This window comes from Eschrichtius robustus, chromosome 3, assembly GCF_028021215.1.
Source record: "Eschrichtius robustus isolate mEscRob2 chromosome 3, mEscRob2.pri, whole genome shotgun sequence".
Lineage (NCBI taxonomy): Eukaryota > Metazoa > Chordata > Mammalia > Artiodactyla > Eschrichtiidae > Eschrichtius > Eschrichtius robustus.
This window is the reverse complement of record NC_090826.1, coordinates 183,823,277-183,848,869: the sequence shown is the minus strand read 5'-3', so window position 1 is coordinate 183,848,869 and position 25,593 is coordinate 183,823,277. Positions and strand designations below refer to the sequence as shown.

Below are 25,593 nucleotides of genomic sequence, written 5' to 3'. Positions count from 1 at the left end.
AGTTTTTGAGGTTGTGCTAAGCCCTATCAGTGTTCAAAGGTAGGGATCTCAGTCAGCCCCTAGTTTCAGACTGATTTGAAGGCAGACTCTCAGGCAACAGCTTTAAAGTATGCAAATATATATAGTCTGGTGGGATCACTGTTGTTATCTTTACTGACCTCCAAACCAGGTAATTTGGAGGTGACAGTTGCAAAAGTCAGGGCTGTAGACGAGTGTATATGCTCTTTTCTGGGAGGTACTGGTGAGCTGTAGCAAGGCCTGGGAGGGTGCAAAGATGGCATTCCCCTAGCCTAGGTTCCCTGAGAGCTCCTCTGTAACCTCTAGATGTGTGGAAAGCCTGAAGCTATTCCTTGCACTGAGGCCCTAGGACAAGAAAATAGGCCTTTTTTAGTGGAAAACTGGGGGTGTGTTTCAGTCTGCTATGTCATGGGGGCGGTAGCCTGCCGAGAGCTGTGATGCCTAATTGTTTCAGTCTCCTGAGGCCCAGAAATGCAGGCCTCCCTGGCCACCAGGGCCGGGTACTCAAGGGGCATCACCTGTAGTGACGGTCTGCACCTGCGGGCTTCACTGGGGCCACAAGACAGTGTGGGTGATCCTAGCAAGGAGAGGGAACACGAAAATGGCACCCACCGGTGCCTCTGTTTCCTGATGATGTCCAAAGAGACCCTGGTGCCCTTGGCAGTTGCTGTAAGATTGGCTAATGAATCTCCTGCATATGTGGTCTAGGTGCTTTTCAAACTGCTGCCTTTTCTCTGAGTCTTAGGGTGCGCTAGTCTGCGTGTGAGCCCTTTAAGAGCAGACTTCTAACACCCCACAGCTTTTTGGGTCTCCTGAACCGAAGTCCTACTGGTGTTCAAAGCTGGTGGTTTTCTGGCCTCATTTCTCCAGGTCCCAAGGGTTGGGCGTCTGTGTGGGGCACAGACTCCCCGCTTCTCAGGGAGAAGCTCTGTATCGTGAGATTCCTCCCGTCCATGGGTCACTGCGTCAGAGGTGGGGTTTTTGATGCGACTGCATCTCTGCCTCTCCTACGTGTCTCATTGTGGCCCTTTTATCCCTTGTTGTGGAGGAACTCTTCTGCTAGTTTTCAGGTCTTTTTCAGAGGGACTTGATCCATATGTAGCAATAGATTGGGTGTGTCCGTGGGAGGAGATGTGTTCAGGATCTTTCTACACTGCCATTCTGAATCACCTCCTGAATTGTAGTATAATTTTAAAGAATGTTGTGTAGAATTTATTTCTTCAAGGGCATTTTAGGTGTTTGTCACAATTAAATCGATCTGGTTTTCAGTTAATACATCAATGTAATATTTGTAGTTTCTTTGAAAACGTCTCTTATTTTGTTTATCTATTTGTCTAATGCTAATACTTGACACCTACCCATACAATTTTTATTGCTAGTCAAAGTACTCTATTTAATTGTTTGAAATGAATCAGTCTCTTTAAAGACCCAAATACTTTTCTGTTCTTGACTCACATATACTCCAAAAAGGTTTACTCTATTGTATACCAGTTTTGTAAGTATTTTCAGTTATAGTCTAGACATTACTATTTTTTAAGGTTCCTTGAGGACATTATTCTAAGTGAAATAAGTCAGGCAGAAAAAGATTAATACTGTATGATCTCACATGTGGAATCTTAAAACAAAAAAAACCAAAACAACAACAAAACTGGTTATTTATTCTTGAATAGAAACATATCAGCATTTATTGGGATGCCTGATTCAAGTCTCAGATTTAGCTTGTGTAGTTCTTTATCTAATTTGGGTTAAATGACATTGATTTATTTTAACTTACTTTTCCCTTCGTTATCATGTTGCTTTTATTAAATTGCATTTCTATTCATTTATGGGTTTTCCTTTTAGTTTCTGTCTTTTGCTAGAAGCAGTAGGGAAGGGGACTGGGTGTGTAATGGCCTAAGTAATTATTATCTCAAAGCCACTGTGGGTCTCTGTCCAACCTACTAAATTGAAAATAATTTTCAAAGCAGAAAACGAGTTTGATGTCTAACTTCTGTACAATTATTTTTTCATGTGGAGGTTCGCCCTAAGAAAAGTACAGAAAAAAAAAGATCAAAGTTAAGTGGAAAATGAAGTCATAATATGCATTTAAATGAATTGGTTACTCTTCAGCTTGTTTAGATAGTGAAAATGTTTTCATATGTGTTAAAGGGTTTGGAGATAAAGATTAACAAGTGAAACTTCATTGTGTAATAATTTACGTGATAATTCTTTATGATATAATTTATTCAGTGAATATAATTATGGATATTTCACTATATCTGTTTTGAATACTTAGCATGTATTCATATTGCTGTAAATGAAGACATAGCTACAAAAAGGACCATTAACTACCCTCAGGAAATTTTCAGCCCTTTAAAAGGTTTTATATTTTAGAGTTCTTATATCTTCTGGCTTTGGGCTAGTTGTTTGATATATGGTATTTCCTTCAATACACACTTAATGTTATTATTCCCACCTTACATATAAAGAAGCAGAAGTTCTCTCCTATTTGCCCTCCACTTTGAGAATCTCAGCAGTAATTTTTTTTATCCCTGATTAACTTGTTGGCTGCAGGAAGCCAGCACCTCCCTGCCATCCCCCAAATTCTAACTACACATTCACCTTCTCTACTTGGAGGTCAAATAGGCATTGAAAACTTGCCATGTTCCAGTCGACTTTTGTGCTTTTCTACATCTCAGTGAATGGCAACCCCATCCTTCCCCAAACCCTGCTCAACCCACAGCCTCCTACATTTCGGCTGATAGCAACTTCATCTGAACAGTTGTTCAGGCCAAATGTTTTGGAGTCAGTAAGTCTTCACTTCTCTTTTTTCCTCACATTCTGCAGCATGTGCAAAACGCGCAGAAAGTCCCATCATTTCTACCTTCAAGACAGTTCAGCATACGATCACTTCTCAATGCTACCATCCTGGCCAAGCCATCTTCTCTCATCTGGATTATGGCAGTACCCTTCCTAATTAGTCCTGCTAATTCTGCCTTTTCTCGCTTTTGGTTTATTCTTAGTGAAGCAGCCAGTATTCCTTTAAAGTATAAGTCAGATCTTGGCATAGCTGTGCTCTGAATGCCGAAGTACCTGCCATGGCTATAAGAACCCCCATTTTCCCTGCATCTCCCTCCTTGTTACCCACCCCCCCACCCACCCACCCGTTTTGCTCCAGTCACATTGGCCTCTTCTCTGCTCCTGGGTCACACCAGACACCCTGCCAGCTCAGGGCCTTCATACCTGCTGTTCCCTCTGTCTGGAGTTCCATCAGGTAACTCTGGCACGTTTCCTCAGATCTTTACTCAAAATCAAATTTTTAGTGAAGCCTTACCCAAACATCCTGTTTAAAGTTGTATTCACCTCACAAGACTCTCTTGAATACTCTTTTTCCCTTTTCTTTTTACATTTTTCTCCATTGCCTTTATCTCTTTGGCATAGGGTATGTCTGTTACTTGTTTATTTTGTTTTCTGTGTGTTCCATGTAGATTGCAATAGATATTTCACAGATTGTTGTCTGAATCCAAAGAGCCTGGCACGATATGGCACTAGTACTTATTAAACAAGTGAGTATTGATTGAGTAATGGGTGAGCATGAGTAAATGAAGGTCCTTTGTTTACTTCACCTCACCAGCCTCTTAGTCCGGCCATGCTGACCTACTTGAAGCTACTTACCTATACTCTGCTCTCCACCGTCTCCGGGCCTTTGAACATTTGCTCCCAGTTCTTGGGCCTATGATTTCCACTCCTGTCCCTCCCCATTCACTCTTTTTCAACTTACCTCAGGACCCTTGGACCTTCAGGACCACAATTTATTGGATAAAACTTAATCTGACACTCTCACTTGACATCATGCCCTATAACCCAGTGCCACTGGGTTAGGAGTGGTTTCTGGGGATTCTCCGAGTGTCCCCCACATATTTCTGTCACCACAGTTAACATGTTGCCCTTGATTTCACTATTTACTTCTCTCTTCTCTCTATACATTAACCGAGGTCAAGGACCATGTTGTATTTGCCTTTGTAGCTTTCATACTTAGCATAGGACTTGGTGGGTCAGTGAGTGTTGCTGAATTAATGGAATTATGCTCAATGGTTTTACTGATAGTGTTGCACAATCCAGATGATTGAAGACCACTGCCTAGAGATGTCAGTGAATATTACGTTTATTACATTTTCTGTCTATGTGTTATTAAAAATGGATCACATTTCAAACCCTTCCAAAAACCCTCCAGCATTGTTTTTTTTTCTTTTTAAAAAGGAATTACTTTATTTTTATTTTTTATTTACTTATTTTTGGCTGTGTTGGGTCTTCGTTTCTGTGCAAGGGCTTTCTCTAGTTGTGGCAAGCGGGGGCCACTCTTCATCGGGGTGCGCGGGCCTCTCACTATCGCGGCCTCTCTTGTTGTGGAGCACAAGCTCCAGACGCGCAGGCTCAGTAGTTGTGGCTCACGGGCCCAGTTGCTCCGCGGCATGTGGGATCTTCCCAGACCAGGGCTCGAACCCGTGTCCCCTGCATTGGCAGGCAGATTCTCAACCACTGCGCCACCAGGAAAGCCCCAGCATTGTTTTTAAAACTTGGTGATTTATAAATAAAATGTACTTTAGAGAGACCTGGGAATCATAAAATGAGGCATGATAGAATCCTTCTAACAGTAAAAGGGCATTGGCAGGTGATAGCAAAGTGAGATAATATTATTTGAAAACATTAAGAGGAACAAAGTTTCCCATAATTAACTTCTGTGCCATATTGGTAAGAATATTCAACTGTAATTACAGAGGATATACATTTGAAAAATCAGATTACTGCAACGAAAAAATATAACAAAAAAACTCAGGGCTCCATTTTGAATACAATGTTCTGTTTATTTCCCATTGTCAGTGTAATATTGGTTAATGAAAAACAGCAGTGGCCCTTATGGGCACAGGCTCTATTTTAAAATAATCAGGCTAATTCGGCAAAGAGATTTATTTAATTAGAGCTTCTGACGTAATAAAGCTGAAGGTATTTTGTGCCGCTTTGCTTTATTTTTAAGTCCCAGGAGTCAAAACTGATATGAAAATGTTGCAGGTGTGGACAAACTGAAGGATATGAAAAGAATTTTACTCTTAATGTATGGAATTGTGCTAAATGACAAGCTCTCATGTACACACAGTTTGTAGTAAATGATTTAAAGGCATTAGCAAAGGAAACACATCCAGCATGTAGTTTATGAATTTCATTGAGAGCTGAATCATTAGTATTGACTCATTGCCTGCTGATGCTTATGGTGGTTCTTCAATGGGTCAAAACTCACGCATCCTTTCCCACTTTAAAAGTTGTTGAAGTGATGATTAATTTTCAACATCCAATGATAAAGACAAAAGTAAGAAGCATGTAAATGTGCTTATATTTTATGGTACTTGGATTTGCATTTAAAATCAGTGCCTAATAGAGCAACAAGTGTGTTGAGATGACATTCCAATTTTAAAGAGTGTTTCTTCTTTAGGGTAACAACTATTAAAAGAAGAAATATAATTTCACAGTATTTTTAAGTATCTGATGACCAATAAGATTGAATATCATAATGTAGACCTTTTCTTCTCTCATATACATTGGTTATAGTATAGATTAAAGCATCTCCAAGTATTGGAACATGTAAACTCAAAAATTCAAAAGAATTTCTTTGTTTACTAGAGTCTAATGCTGGTGCTCTTAATATACTTCACCATATGGTCACACACACACACACACACACACAACATGGTAAGTTCAATATTATATATGCAAGCCACTTTCATTCTGTGGCTATGTGCTGTCCTAAGACCCTAGAATCCTTCGCAGTCAGCTTTCAGAAAGATGAAGAGAGCATGGAGAAGGCACATACACTTGTTAAAGTTATTGGCTGACAAATGAGGAGCATTACTCTTGTATTTCATACTCAGATCTCATCTGAGAATCGGTCACATGTCATACCTTGACACAAAGCCTGAGAAATGTGACCTTTAGATGAAGAGTCGCTTTTTGCACCCAGCTCTGTACCGTGGAAGGGGAGAACGAGTGTTGATAGACGGAAAGCCACTTCTGCCTCAGCCCGTGTGTGTCAGATGGAAAGGCTCTTAACTTCCATTCTCTCAAAGACTCAACATTCAGTTCTCTCCTCCACACCCCGACAGTTGGTGTGAAGTATACCTGAGTTTTGAAAGGATTTGGCTCTTGGAAAATGTTCCTAATATATTGTCAAGACTCTACTATGCTTCAGTATCCTGGTCACATGCTAAATTTTGTCTGCCTTTAAAAACGTGGACCTAGAACCACAGGTAGTACTCATTGCTTAGTGTTTGTTATGGTTAGGTGAGTGTCATAATTTTCCTCCCTGGTTTAGGATCTTACATTTTCGTTAATACAATACTAGCTTGCCTTCTGTGTTTGGAGCTCTGGCAACCCGAGTTCACCTTGAGCTGTGACCCACAAGTCTTTCATATGAATTCTGCCGCATGTGGTGACCCTGTTACTTTCGCATGTTTACCAGGTGCTTGATTCTTCTGGTCAACATATTCACCGCCTGACCTCCACCTCTGTGGCCAAAGCAGTTCTGACATTTTCAGCAGCTCTTTTCTTACCTTTAGGAGAGGTATTTATTCACCATAAATAAGCACGCTGTGAAGAGTGGCTGGGGCTGCCTATTATTAATTTTCCATATTTAACTTCGTTATTTCCATTGTTTGATATGGTTCTTCCAGTTTTCATAATGATGCTTTAACATGATTTTATCTATAGGCCTACTTTAATTTAGAATAACTGAGTAATATAAATTTTGTTTTTATGTTTGCTTTTGTTATTTTATTGTTATAATTTTAAAAAGTGAAATTTATTTTATTTTTATGACTTTATAAATGGTTCATGATTATTGCAGTATAAATACATAGGGCAAGGAAACGGAAGTAAAAGTTACCTAAAATCGCAATACCTAGAAATAAGTATTTTTAGTATTTTGACCACCAATCTTTTGTAAATTCTGTCTATACACGTGTATGTGTAACACACTCACACTGATACAATTATGACAATATTATCTACATCATTTTTATCAGTGACTTTTTTCTCATGGATGGTATTTTTGCTGTTGTTAATGATAAGGAGCCTACTTACTACTATTCTCTTTTTGTTGGTCGGGTAGATTCCAGTTACTTTCCTGCTATAAATAATATTGCAATAAATATTTCTGAACGGGATTTCTTTCCTCCAAGTGCTTTTTTGTCAATGGGATTGAAGCCTCGTTTGGAATTAGTCTGTCTGCTAGTTTCAGTTTCAACTCTTGTTTGTTTTGATGGTTCTCTAGGACTGTGCAGATCAGATCCCACATTTTTTCTTGATAAATTTATTTTATGCAGGAGAGTTTAGGCACTAGCTTTTTATTAGAATGTGTACATTTTCCTTCTATGCATTTATTCAGTTTAGTGCCTGGTAAATGGATGTAAAAGATGACTTTCCATTGGAGATCTCACTTTTTATCAAAATTTACATATTACAGTCTTGTAGAAACTTTTTTTAAGGATCATGAAACTTATTCCACATGGCACAGTCTTGTCCAAAAAAAATCTTTTTTTCAAAGTCTTATTTAAATTTAAGTATCTGATCTTTCAAGACCTATTAAAACAGCGTCAGATCAAAGAAAATGCCATTAGTTTGATAACTAGCTTTTAGTAAATCTATGCTAATTACCAATCTCTTTTTGAAAATGTTCTCAAACATCTTATTTGCAATTTATTTTATGATTTTACAGAGATTGCTATCTCCTTAATTATTTCATAGTTTTTGTAGCACACCATTTCTATCTGCAAAAAAACATATATATTATCCCTCTTCGCTCCTGCATACCGTATTTTGGCCTGATTTCTCAAATGTTACTGAGCACATATGTGAGATGTGTTCTGGAAATGACAGTGTTGCTGAGTTCATCACTCACAATTTGCCTTTACTGGCACCATCCATTTGTTTGTATTGAATGCCTAGCCTACTATAGGCATGTACTTGGGAAGACGTTAGGACCATAATGGTGGGTGAAATAGACATACTACGTCATCTTGTGGGACTTGCAGTTTAGTGAGGCGTCAACTATTAAAGAAATACATTTACAAACAAATACAAGGTTACAACCGAGATGAGTGGCAGGGGAGGTATGGTGAGTGACATGGCCTAAGAGATTCATTGGCTACATTGATCAAGGGGAAGCCTTCAGGAAGGTTTCCCTGAGAGAGAGTTGAGCTGAGAGCTCTCGGATGAGGGAAGAACATGTGAAAAGGGCTGTGACAGCAAGGAGCATGTCACAGTTGACTAAGTCTAAGAATGCCAGGTCAAGAGTTTTGGTCCTTATCTTGACAAAAGTGGAGGGACTTCCCTGGTGGTCCAGTGGTTAAGAATCTGCCTTCCAATGCAGGGGATGTGGGTTCAGTCCCTCATGCTGCAACTAAGACCCAAAGCAGCCAAAAACAAATACATAACTATTTTTTTCAAAAAAGAAATGCTTTAAAAAAATACACAGTGGAGTGATGTGATGACATGCATTTAGAAAGAATCTCTGTAGTTGTAATTTGGAGAAAAACTGTAGAAGGCAAAAGGAGGTGTAGGGTTCCAGTTATAGGCTTTTGCAAGAGTCCAGTTGCAAAAAAATGATAATTTAGGTTAAGGTGGCTGTGGTAGTGGAGATGAAGAGAGGTAGATACATTCTACAGATATTTGGTGGGAAGAATTGAAAAGGTTTGGTGACTCATGTATTAAGTATTTACAAATAGAGGAGAGGAAAGCATCTAAGATGATGCTTAAGTCTTGGGCTAACCAAACACAATGGAATTTGGTTCCATTTACTGAGATGTGAAAACCTGAGAGGCCCTGTTTTGGTGAGAAAGGTCACAGGTTTGGTTTGGAGCAACTGAAGATGTTAATCACCCAGGTAGATGTTACATTCTGCAATCACAAAGAGTACTTTAGTCTAATATGCTCGGTAATTTCTTTGAATAGTTTTCTAAGGTTTGCAATTCTCTTTTTTTTTCTTTTTTTTTTTTTTTATAAATTTATTTATTTATTTTTTTGGCTTTGTTGGGTCTTCATTTCTGTGCGCAGGCTTTCTCTAGTTGCGGCGAGTGGGGGCTACTCTTCATCGCGGTGCGCGGGCTTCTCATTGTCGTGGCTTCTCTCGTTGTGGAGCACAGGCTCTAGACGCGCAGGCTCAGTAGCTGTGGCTCACGGGCCTAGTTGCTCCGAGGCATGTGGGATCTTCCCGGACCAGGGCTCAAACCCGTGTCTCCTGCATTGGCAGGCAGATTCTCAACCACTGCGCCACCAGAAAAGCCCATGCAATTCTCTTTAAAACAAGAATTTTAAAGAGTTTATTGCCCTTTATTTTTGTTTAACATATTATGAAAAAGAAAATGATTCAAAGATTTAAAAATACACAGTCTTTTATGGGATTCCTCGAATACTTCATAACTCTAGTGAGTAGGCTTTGTTCTGCTTTGTATGTTTTTTATTTGCATATTTTGGGCAGTGTAATACAGCTATTTTCATCTTTTCCTAAGTAGAGTGTATTGCTGTGAATGACTAGTGTTTGAATCAACTGTACACCAAATGATGTAGATAAGGGTGAAGTATAAACAGTGAGAAATTATAACTAGTAGGACATTAGAATGTATGGTGTTCTTTGCAGACTATAAACAATTTTTAACATCAGAGATAATAGGATTTTAAAGAGACATTTAAGGACAGTTACTCCTTGTCCTGCATAATGTTTTATGCTAACCTCAGTCACAGGTTTTTGGGTGATATATTAAATATTTTATAAAAATTCAAATCTGAATATAAATGTGCTCTGCAATCTGAGTCACTGACTTTCTTCTGATTATTTCGACTGTTCAATGTGTGTTGCCGATATATTGTGTTAAAAACAACAAAGTCCTAGAGTTTATGGAAGATCCTTAAGTGGCTTTTCAATGGAGAGTTGATTAGCAGGTGGTTTGAGTTTTTCTACCTTGCCATCCTCACTCCTTAAATAAGGGCCCATTGTCTTTTCTTACATGATTAACATGAGACCGAAAACAAAATTAAAAAGGGTTTCTTTTTCCTGGAACAGAAACGAGTATTACCAAAAAGAAAATTGAAGCAATATACGATTTTTTTCTAATTTTAATTGTGGTATTTTACTGTTTTTTTATGCTAACAACATTTAAATATTTCCAACTTTAGTCAAAATGTGAAAATGAATGCTTTTTTCATTAAAAAAAAAAACTAATGTCTTATCATTCTTTTCATAGGTCTCATATCTTTTGGGTGAACAGAAGTCTACCTTTATGGGGCTTACAGGTTATGTACAATTTTGTTTTATTCCTATATTTCTGGATTTATTCATATTTTATGAGCAATACTACCGGGGAGAAAAGTTTTGACATTAAAAATGAGTTTTGGTTTATTTAATTAATCTTGATGCGCATATTAAAATTTTTATTCCTTTCTTCACGTTTACGTGAGCCCTCCATTCTACCTTTTGAGAATTTCCTCATGATCAGGTTTAGACTTCAGAAAGCTTTTGAGAATCTGAAGGAAACTAAAGTAAACCCAACCTTGTTTGAAGGCACAACAAGTTCCCCAAACTACTTTAGGCATTCCTAAAGTCTTAGGTTATGTCATCTTTGAAAAATTAATCAAAAGCCCATAACCATGTTTGCATTTTTTACTTTATGTGCTCAATGTTGGGAACATGGTAGAATCTCAATAAATAATTGTTAAATGAATAAACAAATGAACAAACAGTTCGTATTACCAATAGGAAGAGCTTGGTCCCTAAGCAGATAATTTTGTAAATAAAACAAAAAGTATGCCCTGGCATAAAAGGAGTCCTGAAGAAGGAGTAAGGAAATGTGTGGAGCACAGTGTGTCTGAACTACATTGTGTGTCTGAACTACATTGTTGCGGTGTTCCCTGGACTCCTCTGGATCTCTGTTCCTTTTTTTGTTGAATTTCATGCCAGGCAAACGTTTTACAACTTCCCATCTCCTCTACTCCTGTCTCTTTCCTGCAGATACTTTTTAGTTTCTGTTGTTTTTCAAAAGCAAAAGTCATTCAAAGAGGAGAGTCTCTAAGATTAAAAACATTAGAGATTGGAAGACAGTTGAGTCTGGAAGGAATGGAAGGACTCTTAAGTCTCACTGTGTATAAACAACCTTTAAAATACTTTAAAATCAAATGTTTGGGTTGTCTTTTAAAGTCAGGATGATTGTGAGGTCTGTACATTTTATATGTGACAATGAATTATTTCAATTATGTATGCATTATGATTATAACTATGAATCAAGTTTTTACTGTGTCTGCATATTTTGTATTTTATTGAAGTCAAGTTGTGTTTTCTGTTTTTTGATACTGACTTTCATTGCAGTGCCATACACACTTGTAAAGTAAGTTAATATTTTTATGCATAGTTATATATGGCCTTGAAATATATTTTGATCTGTTCAAATTGCTTTTATCTGATAGTGATATTCTAAAATAATAAAAACACTCATTTTCACATAGGATTTTGGGTAATTCATGCTAAAAATGGTCTCGAGATCATCTAACAATGTGTACCTCTAGAAAAAGTAAGAGATTATGATTTAGAGAATTTGTGGAGAAAATTGAAAAAGTGAAAAATTTCTATTTTAATGTCTGTCTACTGTATGTACTTCTGGACTTATTTTACTTAGATTGTCATGCATTCATATGTTTTTAAATTTATATTTTAATATTCACCTAAATCAAAGTTTTCATTCCAACAGGAGGCAGAATCTAAAGCTCTAGGGTATCTGCCTTTCTCATGCAGATTGACTTTACCCTCACAAATCTATGAACAAATATATTTGTTATCTCAGTTATTTCATGTTGATGCTTGCTTATTTTGATTATATTCCTGTCTCCTGAAGTGCTTAGGGTCTTTAACACAAAATAATTTGGATGTCTTTACTGGTTACTTTTTCTGTTGCAATCATAGCTGTTTGGTAGCTGAGCAGAGGAAACTGTATACAGAGTAGAGAATAGAGAGAAAAGTGGAAGCTTGTCTAGGGGGCTGCAGGATACCCATGTCCAGTGGCAGAAGGGGAATTGGCTGTGAAGTCCATTCAAATAAAATCTGAAAGTATCTTGAAGTGCTGACATGGACTATTTTGTTTAGTGTTTGAGGATGTTTCATTTTGTTTGAGGTGGGTGATAGGATGGAAAGTATCCTTCAACTCCAAGCTTGTATTCTTTTATTTTCTGAAGGGAACTGCCATTTTTGGTGGGTGTACTGAGATGGTGGTGGTGTGGCTGGGGGAGAGCATTATTTGTGGTGGGACAGTTGTGTGTGATTGTGTGTATTAAGAATACACACACAAAGAAAACCTATTCTTTACATATGGTGAAGATTCCAGCCGTCTGACTGTTCTAATCCCACATTTACATTTCTGGTAATAAACTTAAAAAAGACTTATTGAGGAGTATTAGAAATGGTAAAAACTAAGCTGTAGTGACTGGGACAGCCTGCTGCCTACCACCTGTATATAGAAATTAAAGTGCCACATAGCACCTCCTATATCATATATATATATATATATATATATATATATATATATATATATATATATGCATATACACACATATATGCACATATATATAAAGTTAAAAGTATTGTAATCAGAATATATATTTTGATTTTGTTGTATTTTCTCATTAAGGTATAATTTATATTTTAGGTTTCAGTGGCATTGATAAGTCTCTTTGAAACAATACTACTTGGTTACCTCAGTTATAAGGTAAGTTATTTTAATTAGAAGTTTTCTGCTGGTAGAACACATTACTAGCATTGACCCAGTATTCCTCTATTTATAATTCGTACTCTGGGGATAAAGCAAGCTCTTCTTAAACCCCTTTAACTCTTTTGAACCTCTCCAGTATGTGATAAAAAGCTGTGGTAACATGGTAATGTTTTCCTTGGTGGCTTAAACATACTTCACTAATTCCCATGGGCTAATTTGCCCATTACGTGCATGCTCATATGAGACAAGCAAATGGAATGGTTTGGCTTTTTATTGTTCTCCACCTCTTCTCCTGATCTGTACAGGAAACACTGAGGGAGAAAAACATGTCTGTTAGGAATTATTTTCATGAATTCCCTTCATTTTTGGCGACGGTTTGCTTGGCTAACCGAATTTAACAAATGTTTATTAAGTTCTTATTTGATGAAGAGCACCACACTGTGCATGTTTTTTTCTCAATGAATTTACGATCTAGAAAGGGGGGTGGGCAGGAGAAAATTATATAGACAACAATAATACAAGGCTGAATAATAGGTACTTCCTATGAGGTGCAAATAAAGTCCTGTGGGGCTTCATAGAGAGAGGTCGTATGGGGTGAAAAGACTGATTTAAGCAGAATCCTTGAATCAGTAACTTCACTAAAGAAAGATGAAAAGGCAGAACAACGGGGATCTATAGAATCAGCAAAGGCGTAAAAGAAGGAATGTGCATATAAAATTGGAAGAATGAATAAGTATTTAGGCTTGGGCAGAGTATGGCATATGTGGGAAAATATTGGTGGAAAAAGATGGGACAATATAGTGAGGGCCTTGTACGGCAACTTACAATGGGGAGTTGATGCAGGATGTTGAACATGAGAGTTCTATAATTGTAACTAAGTTTTAGGAGTATTAGTTCAGAACATCTGTGCAGCACAGGTCAAAGAGACATGGCACTGAAAACCACATGCTCAGTTAAGACGCATTTGCAATATGAAAGGAAAACTTCGAGTGAGCTTTGGCTGGGTGAAGGGAATACATTCAATGCAAGATAAGTCATGAAGGTAGAAACTAAAGAAATCATCAACTGATTAGTTGAAATAGATGAGGAGAAGAAAATGTCAAAAATCATTTTAAGATTTCCTAAATCCAAATGACTGGGAACAAGGCAGTAAAACCAAGAAAAGTTACATCAAGAAAAAAATCAGACTGGGGTCGAGATAGGTGGAATAATGAAAATGGTTTTGGAAATGATGAATCTGAGGTATTTTTGGACAAATAGCTGTGACGTGCAGGCAATTGAAAAGGAGGATCTGGGACTTGCAGGAGAGACTTATTAAGAATTGGCAGTCATTTCCATAGAGATGATGAAGGAAGCATGCAAGTCCATTAAGGATGGGATAGCAACCAGTGGAGACGAGAAGGCCCACGTTAATGAAGATGCTTATAGTGTGGCCATTGGAAGAACCGAGCAATGAGGGCAGACAGAGGAATAGGTGAGAAGCGTGGAAAGTCATCAGAATGCTTGTCATAGTCATCATGGATTTCCAGTTCGCAGTTTCTGCATGTACGATGTCAACAAGTGCACCCAAGGTTCTGTCTTGGGGGGATTCTTATCTACCATATAAATTTCTTTCTCACTTCATAATGTAAGGTTTTGAAGATAACACTCCCTAGACTACTTTTTAATCCTAAATTTAGGGCAAGAAGTCTTTACAAACTCTCTCACCTTTTCCGCTGGCTTCCTTTTTAAAATTCTCATTAACTCCGCCTAAAGAACATAAGGCCAATGTCTAATAAGGTGAGATTGATGAATTAGAAAGTGTAGAAAGAAAAGAGTGAGTGCCTTCCAAAAAAAATACAAATGGATTGATTTAATATTTATGAGAAAAATAGGATGTTAGAAATGTCTAGGGAAGAAAAGTGTTAAATGAAAGCATGGGAACCTTGGAAAGTTTAGTAAGAAGCTTGAGAAAGGCCTTTGGCTTTACAATTTGGGAGATCCTTTGTTATTCACCCTTAAGAGCCCAATTTCAATAGAGTACAGTTGAGAGTAAAATTGTCAAATGAAGAATGTTGATTGACTGGTACAGGAGCTCCCTAGAGGCAATATAATGAGGTGGAAGATTGCCTCACGATGATAAAAATCTGCATCTTTTAAAGAGAGCAAGTAGAGGGGACAGGAAAAAATGACGGATGAAGCAAGGTTTATAAAAAGTAAGAATAAGCTAGAACAGGAAGTTGAGGACTACTAATTAGCTTTGGATACATTCTGTTCTTTTCTGAGAGCACAGGAGACGGAAAATGGTGCCTGAAGGAATATTTTGAAGTTAGAGGAGGAAGCTGAAAGATCTTGCACATAGCTGGTCACTTAATCCTAAATTACTTAGAAAGTACTAGCTTAGTGATGGACAGTATAGAATGAGATGTTGAGGAGGGATCTTTTAATGGCTTATTAGTATATCTTCTTGTCAGAATAGGTGCTCTATAAATATGTACTGATTGACAAATCTGGATTTTGGATACCTAGAAGAATAAAATAAAAATCAAGTAAATTAACATCCAAGATGTTATCTTCTAAGGTCTTTAGTATTCAAGTATGTGATAAATGTTGAATATGATATGCAAAAAGTGACATACTAAAAAATTAGGCATGTGGGTGTTTTTTTGTAATTTAATGAAATCTCTTCCGCTAGTACAAGAGTATGTACAAATGCATAAACCGGCCAAAATATTAATCTGCATTGGTGAATGTATGTGCTCCAAATTCTAACTAAAAAGTAATATGAAATTAACTTTGGTGCTTTGCTAATAATAGTCATTTAAAAAGCACGAAGAGATTCAAGATGGAATTATAATTTTCCATTGTAATTATATGGTGCTGACATTTGTAATCAATTAATTCCTGCCATTTATAAAATGAGAGCAAAGACCTAGCAGGTAGAGCTAGATGACATATAATATTTTCATTCTGACCTTCATAAACATTAATGTCTAGATGGAGGAGAGGTTCATGGTAAATGAGTCCTGTGTGTTATACAACACAAAAGATAAAAAGGAGTTAGGTGACATTGGAAGGATAGGTTGCTGTTAACTACCTTCTTTTCCTTTCATATATTCAGTCAAATTCATGAACTCTTCTGACCTTTTCAATAAACTGTTGGATACATTTTTTGGAATGAAAAAATTAAATAATTGATAACTAGTTATGGCATATATATAAGGCAAATCCATACTGCAGAACTTCAAATGAGGTCCTTCTCTCAAATTAGACTTTTAAGAAAAATTATAGACAGGTATGCAGAAATGGATATTGTATTAGTAATGAAATCCATTTCTAATATTGCTCTTTGATATTTCTAGTTCTGAAATATCAATAGCAAATCAACATACAATTTTCTCATATTTGTTTACATCTGCATATATATACAGATAATGTATATATTTACATATACAACATATATGTATATATGCGATATTTAAAAATAAATTTAATACTTTATTTGTAAGTACTTTATAGTTCTTAAAATTAGACTTCCTAAAATAAGCATGACTTAATTCTTAACAATTAAAAAAGTTTAAACTATCATGGAGACTATAGTTTTTTTAAAATCAAAAGACTAATGAGTAAAAGCAAAATGAGCAAAAACTCTTAAAAGTGTATGTTGAGGTTAGCAGATAATAACTTACAAATTCCTGACATCCACTTATTTTGTCCTCTGTCATACAGAATTGCAAGTCTGAAGTTAAATCATCATTCAGTTCATGTTTATTTATCGCTATTTGTCAAAAGAGTCGCAGGGATTGCCCAAGAGGGAAGTTCTTATTCTTCTGTCAGATAGATACCCTCTATGTCTTTATCAGCTGCTTTCAAAATAGAACTCTATTTATACACACACATTCATTAACTCAAAAGGAAACAAAAACACACCCTGGCGTAATTTCCAAATCTCTGAAAACAAAAGTTCAGCACACCTAGAAGGCTTTGGCTAAATCTACAATTCTTTTTTCTATACAGTAATCGCTTTATAAAAAGCAACAGTTTTGAAATGTTAACATCATGATGGGCTTATTTCTGGAAAGAACAAAGGATTTGGACTAGGGCGCCTAGATCCTGGTGATTCTGCTTACCATGCCATGGAAATGTAAATCTGAATGTTGTTGAGTTTACATTCAGAAATACAAAAGACTGCCATAGGGTTACTCCACAATTTAAACTCACTGAAGGAAAGTAAGTTGTTAGTCTTTTTGGTTAAATATTTTAAATATAGGTATTCTTAATATTATAGAAGAAAATGCTTTTTAAAAGTCCCATGTTCCAACCTGGGCTAACAACAACTAAATTACCCTAAGTCTTATAATTTTTAAAGTGCTTTTTAGAGTTACCTAGATAATAGTTCCAAATTTGCACTTTCTTTTATGGTAAAAATAAAAGCCTGATACATCTTAGAAAATCACCTATTGTCCTGCATTTTTATTGGATAAGGAAAGTTACATCCATACCAAGTGTTATAGAATGGTTAGATTAGGTTTTATTTATATTTTACTGAATTCTGTCAATAAGAAGAGGAACACAGAGAGCTCTACACGCTTAGAACAGAAAAAACTACTTTTTAGAAACTTTTTTTTTCTTTAGGTTACCTTTTGGAAGAAGACTAATGCCTTTCATCTCGTTCAGGAAAATAAGATTAAGTGAAACAGGTATTTAACTTAATTTTGAAAGGCATGTGCCTGCCTTTTGGATCTTATTTCATGCTTCTCTATGTAGCGGCATTCTCCGGATTTAGGCTTTCTTTTTTCACTATAATTACTTTTATCATGTGGATTTATATGACGCAGGCCCATGGGGACTCTCTAATAGCCAATGCAACTTTTGGATAATTTTTCTATCTATTTTTCATCAGCTCATTTTAGGGGAGATAATTTATGAACGTTCAGCAGACAACCTGAGATCTTAGAGTTAAACCTAATGAATATAATCGAAAGGTATTCGCTTATTTTTAGCAATGAGTACATTGCCTCCCTGTATAATTTTAGATTGTGAAAATTAGTCCTCAGGGGGAAATTCCTTATTTGCTACAACACACACATACACAAACATACACACACATTAGCTATGAATCAACAGGAGCGTGTTTGACATAATGCAGTTCTAGTTTTTATTGAGGAGCTTCAGACTGTCAAGGACTGTGCTAGGAACAGAGCAAAGAACCTGAACTAAACAGATGCTCTCACCTGGACCTCATGACTTTAAAATCAAGTGTTGATTAAATATATAAAAACAAACTGAAAAAAAGCACTGAGAAGGATGTTGATGAAGATTGAAAAACCTAGTGTGGGAATCTGATCTTGTCTGGTGTGTGTGCAATGAGGGGGCAAGGAAAGCCTCAAAACACTCAAAAGATTTTGAGTTAAGAGCTGAAAGATGTGTGTGAATTAACTAGACAAAGGGAAATTGGAAAGGAAGGTGGAGATTTTCCAAGTCTCTTAAAAAGCACGTGCCAAGGCCCTGGCATATATAAGGAGTGGAAGGTCTTTGGAAAGAATGATCTTTAAAATTCGGGTGGAGAGGTCAAGGAGAGCTAAATGATATGTTGCCTTGTAGGTTGTAATAGAATCTGTGTTTCCCTGTACAAGTGTCTGAATTGTTCAAGAGTTTCAAAGTGAGTGGGGGGTGGCGTGGGGTAGGGATTGGCACATGAGATGTGCCTTAGAAACATATTCCTGGTAACACTGTGGGAGGTGAATGGGAATGGGGCAAGAAGGAAGGGGAGGAGACCGGTTAGGAGGCTGGAGTGGGATTAGCGTTAGAATGAGAACCAGAGGACTCAAGATCCGTATATGAATCAGGAAGTCTTATTGACGAATTATTCTTGTTTAGCATGTGAAAGGAAGGTGTAAAGAGTTTCTCCAGAATTTTTGGTTTCTGTTACTGGGAACCAGTCAGGGCAAACATCATAAATTTTACTTTTAGGTAGTCTATTTTATTGGCATAGAGTTGCTTGTTAGTCTCTTATGATCCTTTGTGTTTCTGTGGTGTCTGTTGTAACTTCTCTTTTTTCATTTCTAATTTTATTGATTTGAATCCTCTCCCTTTTTTCCTTGATGAGTCTGGCTAAAGGTTTATCAATTGCATTTATCTTCTTGAAGAACCAGCTTTTAGTTTCACTGATCTTTGCTATTGTTTTCTTCGTCTCTATTTCATTTATTTCAATCTTTATGATTTCTTTCCTTCTGCCATCTTTGGGTTTTGTTTGTTCTTCTTTCTCTAGTTGCTTTAGGTATAAGGATAGGTTGTTTATTTGAGATTTTTCTTGTTTCTTGAGGTAGGATGGTATTGCTATAAACTTCCATCTTAGAAATGCTTTTTCTGCATCCCATAGGTTTTGGATTGTCGTGTTTTCATTGTTGTTTAAATTTTACTTTTATACATATTACCCACAAGGTGCCTTTGAGGCATCTGTGTGAAGCAGTGGATTAGGCAGTGGAGATCTGAAAGAGATTCTCAGATAGAATATTGATCTGAGCTAGAGATACAACATTGGAAGTCATTGGTTTATTATTGATGGTATGTTGAAGTTGACACGTAGATGAGATTACCTAAGATTGCTATATAGCCAAGTACTCTTGAAATGCTTTCTTCCAGAAATTTCTGTTGAGCTTTGTGGCCATAAGTTTAACAGCTTATTTATAATTGCACCAGGAAGGCTTTAAACAATAATATTCTTTCAGGGGTTTCCATTTGGATCCAATAGAAAGAAATATAAATGTTTAAGTTCAAAAATTAATTATACCAAGAAGGGAAGAATATGTATAAAATATTTGAAAGTTTCATTTATTCATTAACATGCTTATTGAGTCCAAATGTCATATAAACAAATAAGTTTTATAAAATGTTACAAACATGTATCCAGGTAGTTAGTGGTGAAGGTATGGGGACTGAGACATTCCAAGCAGAGGGAGAAGTGTGTGAGCAAAGTTGTAAAAGTATGAAATAGCCTAGTGTGTTCAGAGAACTGCATCAAAATCAGTTCTACATGTGATGAATCTGTAGCTGAATTCAAGGTGGGCTAGGAATATAGTAGGTACAAACCAAACCAGTAGCCAGAGTCCAAATTATGAAGCTTCATATGATGTAATGAGGAGTTTGGATGTTAATATGATGGCAATGGAAATTTGGCATTTTAGAAAGAATTCTCTGGCTTTAATATGGAAGATAAATCAGAAGTGAACCCAACCAAGTCACATACCAGTCATGAGACTCTTTTACTGGTTTGAGAAAAAATCATAAAAATCAAATTGGTGTGTTATAAATGGAAATGAAGAGGGACATTAGAGATAGAAAGGCTTTTGGTTTACTATGAACTAAACTTTCCAGTGTGCCACAGCTATGAAAACTAACGCTAATCTTGCTGTGTATTCATAGAAAGATCCTGCCGTATGACCAGTGGTAACTGTACTCATACCCCTCCCCACTCCACCCTGCCATCTTCTTCTGGTCACATCAGTCTCTTTTCCTGTGCAGAATCATTGACATCAAGGAACGATGTACAATGACAAGTAAAAACACAGTAGGGAAAGAGTAAGCCAAGTGTTAAGCATTCTGGAAACTGAGTCATGGAAAAAACTGATGAAAAAAATGGTAATGTTAACGTGCACAATAAAAGATAGGAGCTTCACATAATTAAAATCAATTATAAATGGTTTGTTGAATAGGTAGGCCTGACTCAGTGCAAGTAGGAAAAGGCTTTAGTTTTCCTACCTCTCTCCTTCAAATTCAGTCATTGTCCTTATGAGCCATGCTCATCAGATGAAATCTTGGGCAGATATCTTAGCTTTTTTAGACTTTTCAGTCGCAATGCAAATCTCAGTTTAGTACTTAAGAAATTATGATCAGTATGTAAAAATTTAAAATTCTTATCCAGTTTTAGCTTTTTCTTGGCCTGGAACCACATGGGGCAGGGGATCATCTTGGGGGCCATCTCTTCTTTCCCCCTCCTCCCTTATTTGACACCAGCTGATTTTGGTCCCTCAGGGCTGAGGAGGCACGGGGAGAAGTGAGGTCAGCTTCTGGGACGAAGTTGCCTGACTGGCACAAGAACAGTCTGCGGTTGGGTTGCTCTGATGGCAGGTCCAAATGGGGCTTTTGTGGTTCTCCTGAGGCCCTTGGGCAAAGCTCCCTGATGCCTCAAGCCTCGGGCTGGCCACTAGGGCTCTGACCCAGGCCCTGGGGTCCTGAGGGCCACCATCTGTCACAGTTCCGTGTCCCCTTAGGGACACAGCCCTCCTGAGTGTGAACTTAGAATGGCCATAAGTTTCTTTCTTTAGGGTCTATATCTCATCCCCAGAAAATAAGTACCTCTTAGGATTGGCATAAGTGTGGCCTGTTCTCATCTTAACCCTCTTTCTCTTTGCTCTGCTAGTTTTTTTTTTTTTTTTTTTTAGAGTATTTGTTTATTTATTTATTTATGGCTGTGTTAGGTCTTCGTTTCTGTGCGAGGGCTTTCTCTAGTTGTGTCAAGCGGGGGCTACTCTTCATCGCGGTGCGCGGGCCTCTCACTATCGCGGCCTCTCTTGTTGCGGAGCACAGGCTACAGACACGCAGGCTCAGTAGTTGTGGCTCACGGGCCTAGTTGCTCCGCGGCATGTGGGATCTTCCCAGACCAGGGCTCGCACCCGTGTCCCCTGCATTGGCAGGCAGACTCCCAACCACCGTGCCACCAGGGAAGCCCTGCTCTGCTGGTTTTTGATGATGTTTTAAGCATTCGCCAAATGCGGCCCCCATGTCTGAGCCAGCTCTCTGAGTGGTTCACCCGAGCTCTCCTCACTGAGCTGGCTGTGGTGAGGGGAGTACCACAGCACCCTTGTATCTCTACACAGAGGAGGTCTCATTGCTTCTGTTTCTTCCACCAGCTCCCTCCGCCACTCTTTATACAGCTTGCAGACGGGTGATGAACCAATGATAACAAAACCTCTTTAGCACACAGACGATTGCTGATCCAGAACTTGCCTTGTGAAGTGGAGGTGCTTTACATCATTGTAATGTTTTAAGGCTCTGGGACCTCAAGAAAAACAAAGAATCCCAATATTATAGCCAGTGTCATAAAATAATTAGACATTACAAGGAGTAAGATTTCAAATTGCCTTACTAATGGGTAGTTCTTATTTTCATAGATGAATAAACTGCTTTAGGAAGTTCTGAGTTCTTTTTTGCTAGACACCGTTCAAGAAAGTTTCAGGAATGACCTGTTAGTCAGTGCAGTGGCCCAGAGCTGCACAATTAGAAGGGCCTGTGCTTGTTTTAATGCTCTGATGTCACCTTCTTGAAATTATTCATAATTTGTTAATAAGAGGCCCTGCATTTTCATGTTGCCCTTAGCCCCACAAATTAGGTAGCCAGGCCTGATTAATATTGTTGCACTATGTGGGTTGGAAGATTAGAATCCAGAAGATTGAGAAAATCCTCCCTTTAAATTTTATTAATCTAAAAACAATGTTAATTCCAAGGAACATTGTTATATGTTTGTATTTGCGAGCTATTTGATATGCTTTAAAGTTTGTGAATGTAATTATTATAGTAAAAAAATTAAGACTGAGTTGCTTTTTCATTGATTCTGTAAGGTTTTTTAATGTGTTTTATTTTTACTAGTAAGTTTTCTTCCATGAAATATGATATGATTAAAATGTGTTATGTGCAATATTCAAGGATTACTACAAACATTTGTTTTACTTCTTAAACTGACTACAAAATTGAGAGGGCACAATTACATTCAACAAAATAATCTCTAAAAGTCATTGCTACATTTCTAAATAATGATTTGGTATTCTGTTAATGTAAGCATCCTTATTGCTAGAAAAATTCTGATGCTGTCTTTTTCCCCCTTTAATGGGATTCAGTTATAATTGACTTTCATTTTTACTCATTCTTTCTTGGAAGGGAAACATCTGGGAACAGATTTTACGAATACCCTTCATCTTGGAAATAATTAATGCGGTTCCCTTCATTATCTCAGTAAGTCCTAAAAGAATCTTTAAAAGAAATAAGTTTTTTATTAGACATAAAATCTTTAAATCTAAATAGTAATAGATGACATATTAGCTCAGATGAATGAATTTAGACTTTGTTACTGTTTTAAATCATGGTATTAAAAAATAAATAGTAAAATCAGTTGGATAACTGGGTTGTGAAATTAAGTGAAAATTAATGAGATTTAGTACAATAGCAAAATGAAATGCTTTTTAGAAATATATGCTCTAGAGGTGCCATTTTAACAAGTGTCAGTATTGTCTAAACGGAGCAGGAATTAATCACTCCATTTCTTGTGTATATTGTGGAATTAAAAAAAAATAGAAACCAAGTAAAACCAAGTATTTATAAAAGTTTCTCATGCTAAGAATATGTTTATCTCAAGCTTAACCACAGGATTTCCAAAGTGCAGTTCTCTTTTTACTAAGGAAGTTGCCATCAGCCAGACAACCAGTAATTTGCTTCTTTATCAAAGTCCGTGGAGGACCAATTCCACAGTGATCCTGTTTAACTAAAGAATATGTAACTAGCACTTTCCCATTGCAAAATTAGGTCTTAATCTCTATTTGATAAAGTTACAGTAATATCTATACTGGTAATATACTTTCTAACACCTTATTTGTTTGAATTTTATTTGGAAAATTATGAAAATAAGTCCATACGATCTGAAGCTGTTGCTCAGTTCTGACAATTGTTTTAATTTGAGTGATTTATCTAGAGGAGCAACTGGCCCCAGATTGAATGACTGGCTAATTAAATATAATTCCAATGGAGTACAGTTCCCCAGTGTCACTAAGAATGTTTGAATCTGCAGAGACTAAGTGGTAATGCTATGAAAAACTAAAGCTCTGTCTCCTTACATCTACTTTTTACTTTCAGTTGCAGGAAAGAAAGAGGTGATGTCTATTATAAACTGTCACACTAAAAGATTTAGTGATCGAATTAGCACAGTTATAGCTGACATCCAGTGAGAGCTGATTATTTTCATTCTGCTTCTACAATAATTTTCCTAAGAATTTTTCCTTAAGTAAGACTTAGAGAATGAATGAAAAGATTCTGTCTGCTCCTTGCATTTCAATAGTCGTATGAGTTTAAAGTATTTGCCACATGTTTTAGATCATTCTATTGTTTTTAATAACTTATTTCTGTTTCACATTTCTTCTCAATCATATCGATTTCTTGCTTTGAGATAAAAGTTTAGTTTTGATTTGTTTTCCAGATATTCTGGCCTTCCTTAAGAAATCTATTTGTCCCAGTCTTTCTAAACTGTTGGCTTGCCAAACATGCCTTGGAAAATATGATTGTAAGTATAAAAGACAAGTGCAAAGACAAAAATATTTTTCAACACTCCATTATTTCTTACCTCATTAAAGTGACGTGTTGCATAAATGTCTAAGCTAATAGATCCCAAGTCTGCTTATATCCTAATCAGAATGAAAAGTCATAAAATGCCCATATTGCCAAGTCCCTTCCTTCATAAGGCCCTATGAACTGGTAAACAAAAATAGTTCAGATATTCCAAATATCACCAAACCAAAGCTAACTGCTGTTCGGACTGGTCCAACTAATAAGCCAATTTCCTGAAGACAAACAGCCTTCCCTTCTAAGACAATCTCTTGATGTATAACGGGACCCCTGGTTTTAAGGCTTCAAGAGGTAACATTGTCAAACTGTTCTTAACTGTAGGTAGTCTCACAGTACATAAAAATCTATGGGGTTTTGTAAGACCCTATATTGGAGCCAGAAGACCCTCATGTAAAGTCACCTTTTTAGGCTGGGTTGGGTTGGGAGTAGGATATTAGGAGGGAGAAAGGGAAGCAGGAAAGAAGAGATGCAGAACTCAGAGATGTGCCATAGTTGCATTTTGCCCAAGGCGGACCCTGTTCAGAAGGACTGATTTATAACTATGACCAAAATCTATTTGCTATAATAGGCTTGGACACTTATGAGTGAGCTTGCTGTTTGGTCATTTATTCTACAGGTGTTAATAGGAGTCCACTCTATGTTAAGTGCTCTGATAAGATAAGCAAATGATTCAACTTCTTTGCTAATGTCTTCATCTTCAAAAGAGAATAAAAGTACCTACATACAGGCTTGCTGTGAGAATTAAATGAACTTATATATACATGCATATATATGTATGTGTAAAATCTTGTATCTAGCATAAACATAGTAAGGGCTCAATATTATTAATTTTATCACACATAAATTAAATTTGTTTGGAGGCAACCTTGTTTTTCTTTTAAAAACCTTTTTTTTTTTTTAAACATCTTTATTGGAGTATGATTGCTTTACAATGTAAATAGCTTTTTAACAGAAATTATGACACAAGTTGTGGCCAAAAGGAATATCTGGATAACATTTGAATATTCACAACCAGGTGAATATTTCTAAACATCTGTGTTAAGTAACCACTGGAGCCTCATGAAAGTTCATGGCTAAGAAAGGGATAGTGTAGCCTGTGGATGGTTTGTGGAAACATCAGGCTGTCTTAACTGTCCAAAAAAATACTATTTCACTAAATATAGATTGCCTAATTTCCTAATAAAAAAAATACTCCAGGAAAAAATAAACATCTTTGCTAATTTGCGTTCATTAGCTGTTGGAAAAAGTAACCTAACCAAGAGAGGAATCATTAGTCAGTCGTTGAGAGTAGAAGTAGTGCTTTGCATTATTAATTTAGGATTCATTTTCCATCATAGCTCTATATTTTACTTCTCCTCTCCCTGGTTGCTAAATTTTAATTTATTTTTCTGTTCATTAACACCTCTGTTAGAAGAAAGTAAGAGAT

At 36.8% G+C, this 25,593-nt stretch overlaps 1 protein-coding gene across 2 annotated transcripts in view; it reads left to right on the top strand.

Moving 5' to 3' along the window:
* Positions 1 to 25,593, top strand: part of KCNT2 (potassium sodium-activated channel subfamily T member 2) — a 368,862-nt gene that overhangs the window by 121,518 nt on the left and 221,751 nt on the right. For both annotated transcript variants that reach the window (XM_068538563.1, XM_068538562.1), the window contains exons 4-7: positions 10,287 to 10,335; positions 12,735 to 12,794; positions 22,713 to 22,787; positions 24,022 to 24,105. In XM_068538563.1, coding sequence (XP_068394664.1) covers positions 10,287 to 10,335; positions 12,735 to 12,794; positions 22,713 to 22,787; positions 24,022 to 24,105 — 268 coding nt within the window. The remainder of the gene's footprint in view (positions 1 to 10,286; positions 10,336 to 12,734; positions 12,795 to 22,712; positions 22,788 to 24,021; positions 24,106 to 25,593) is intronic.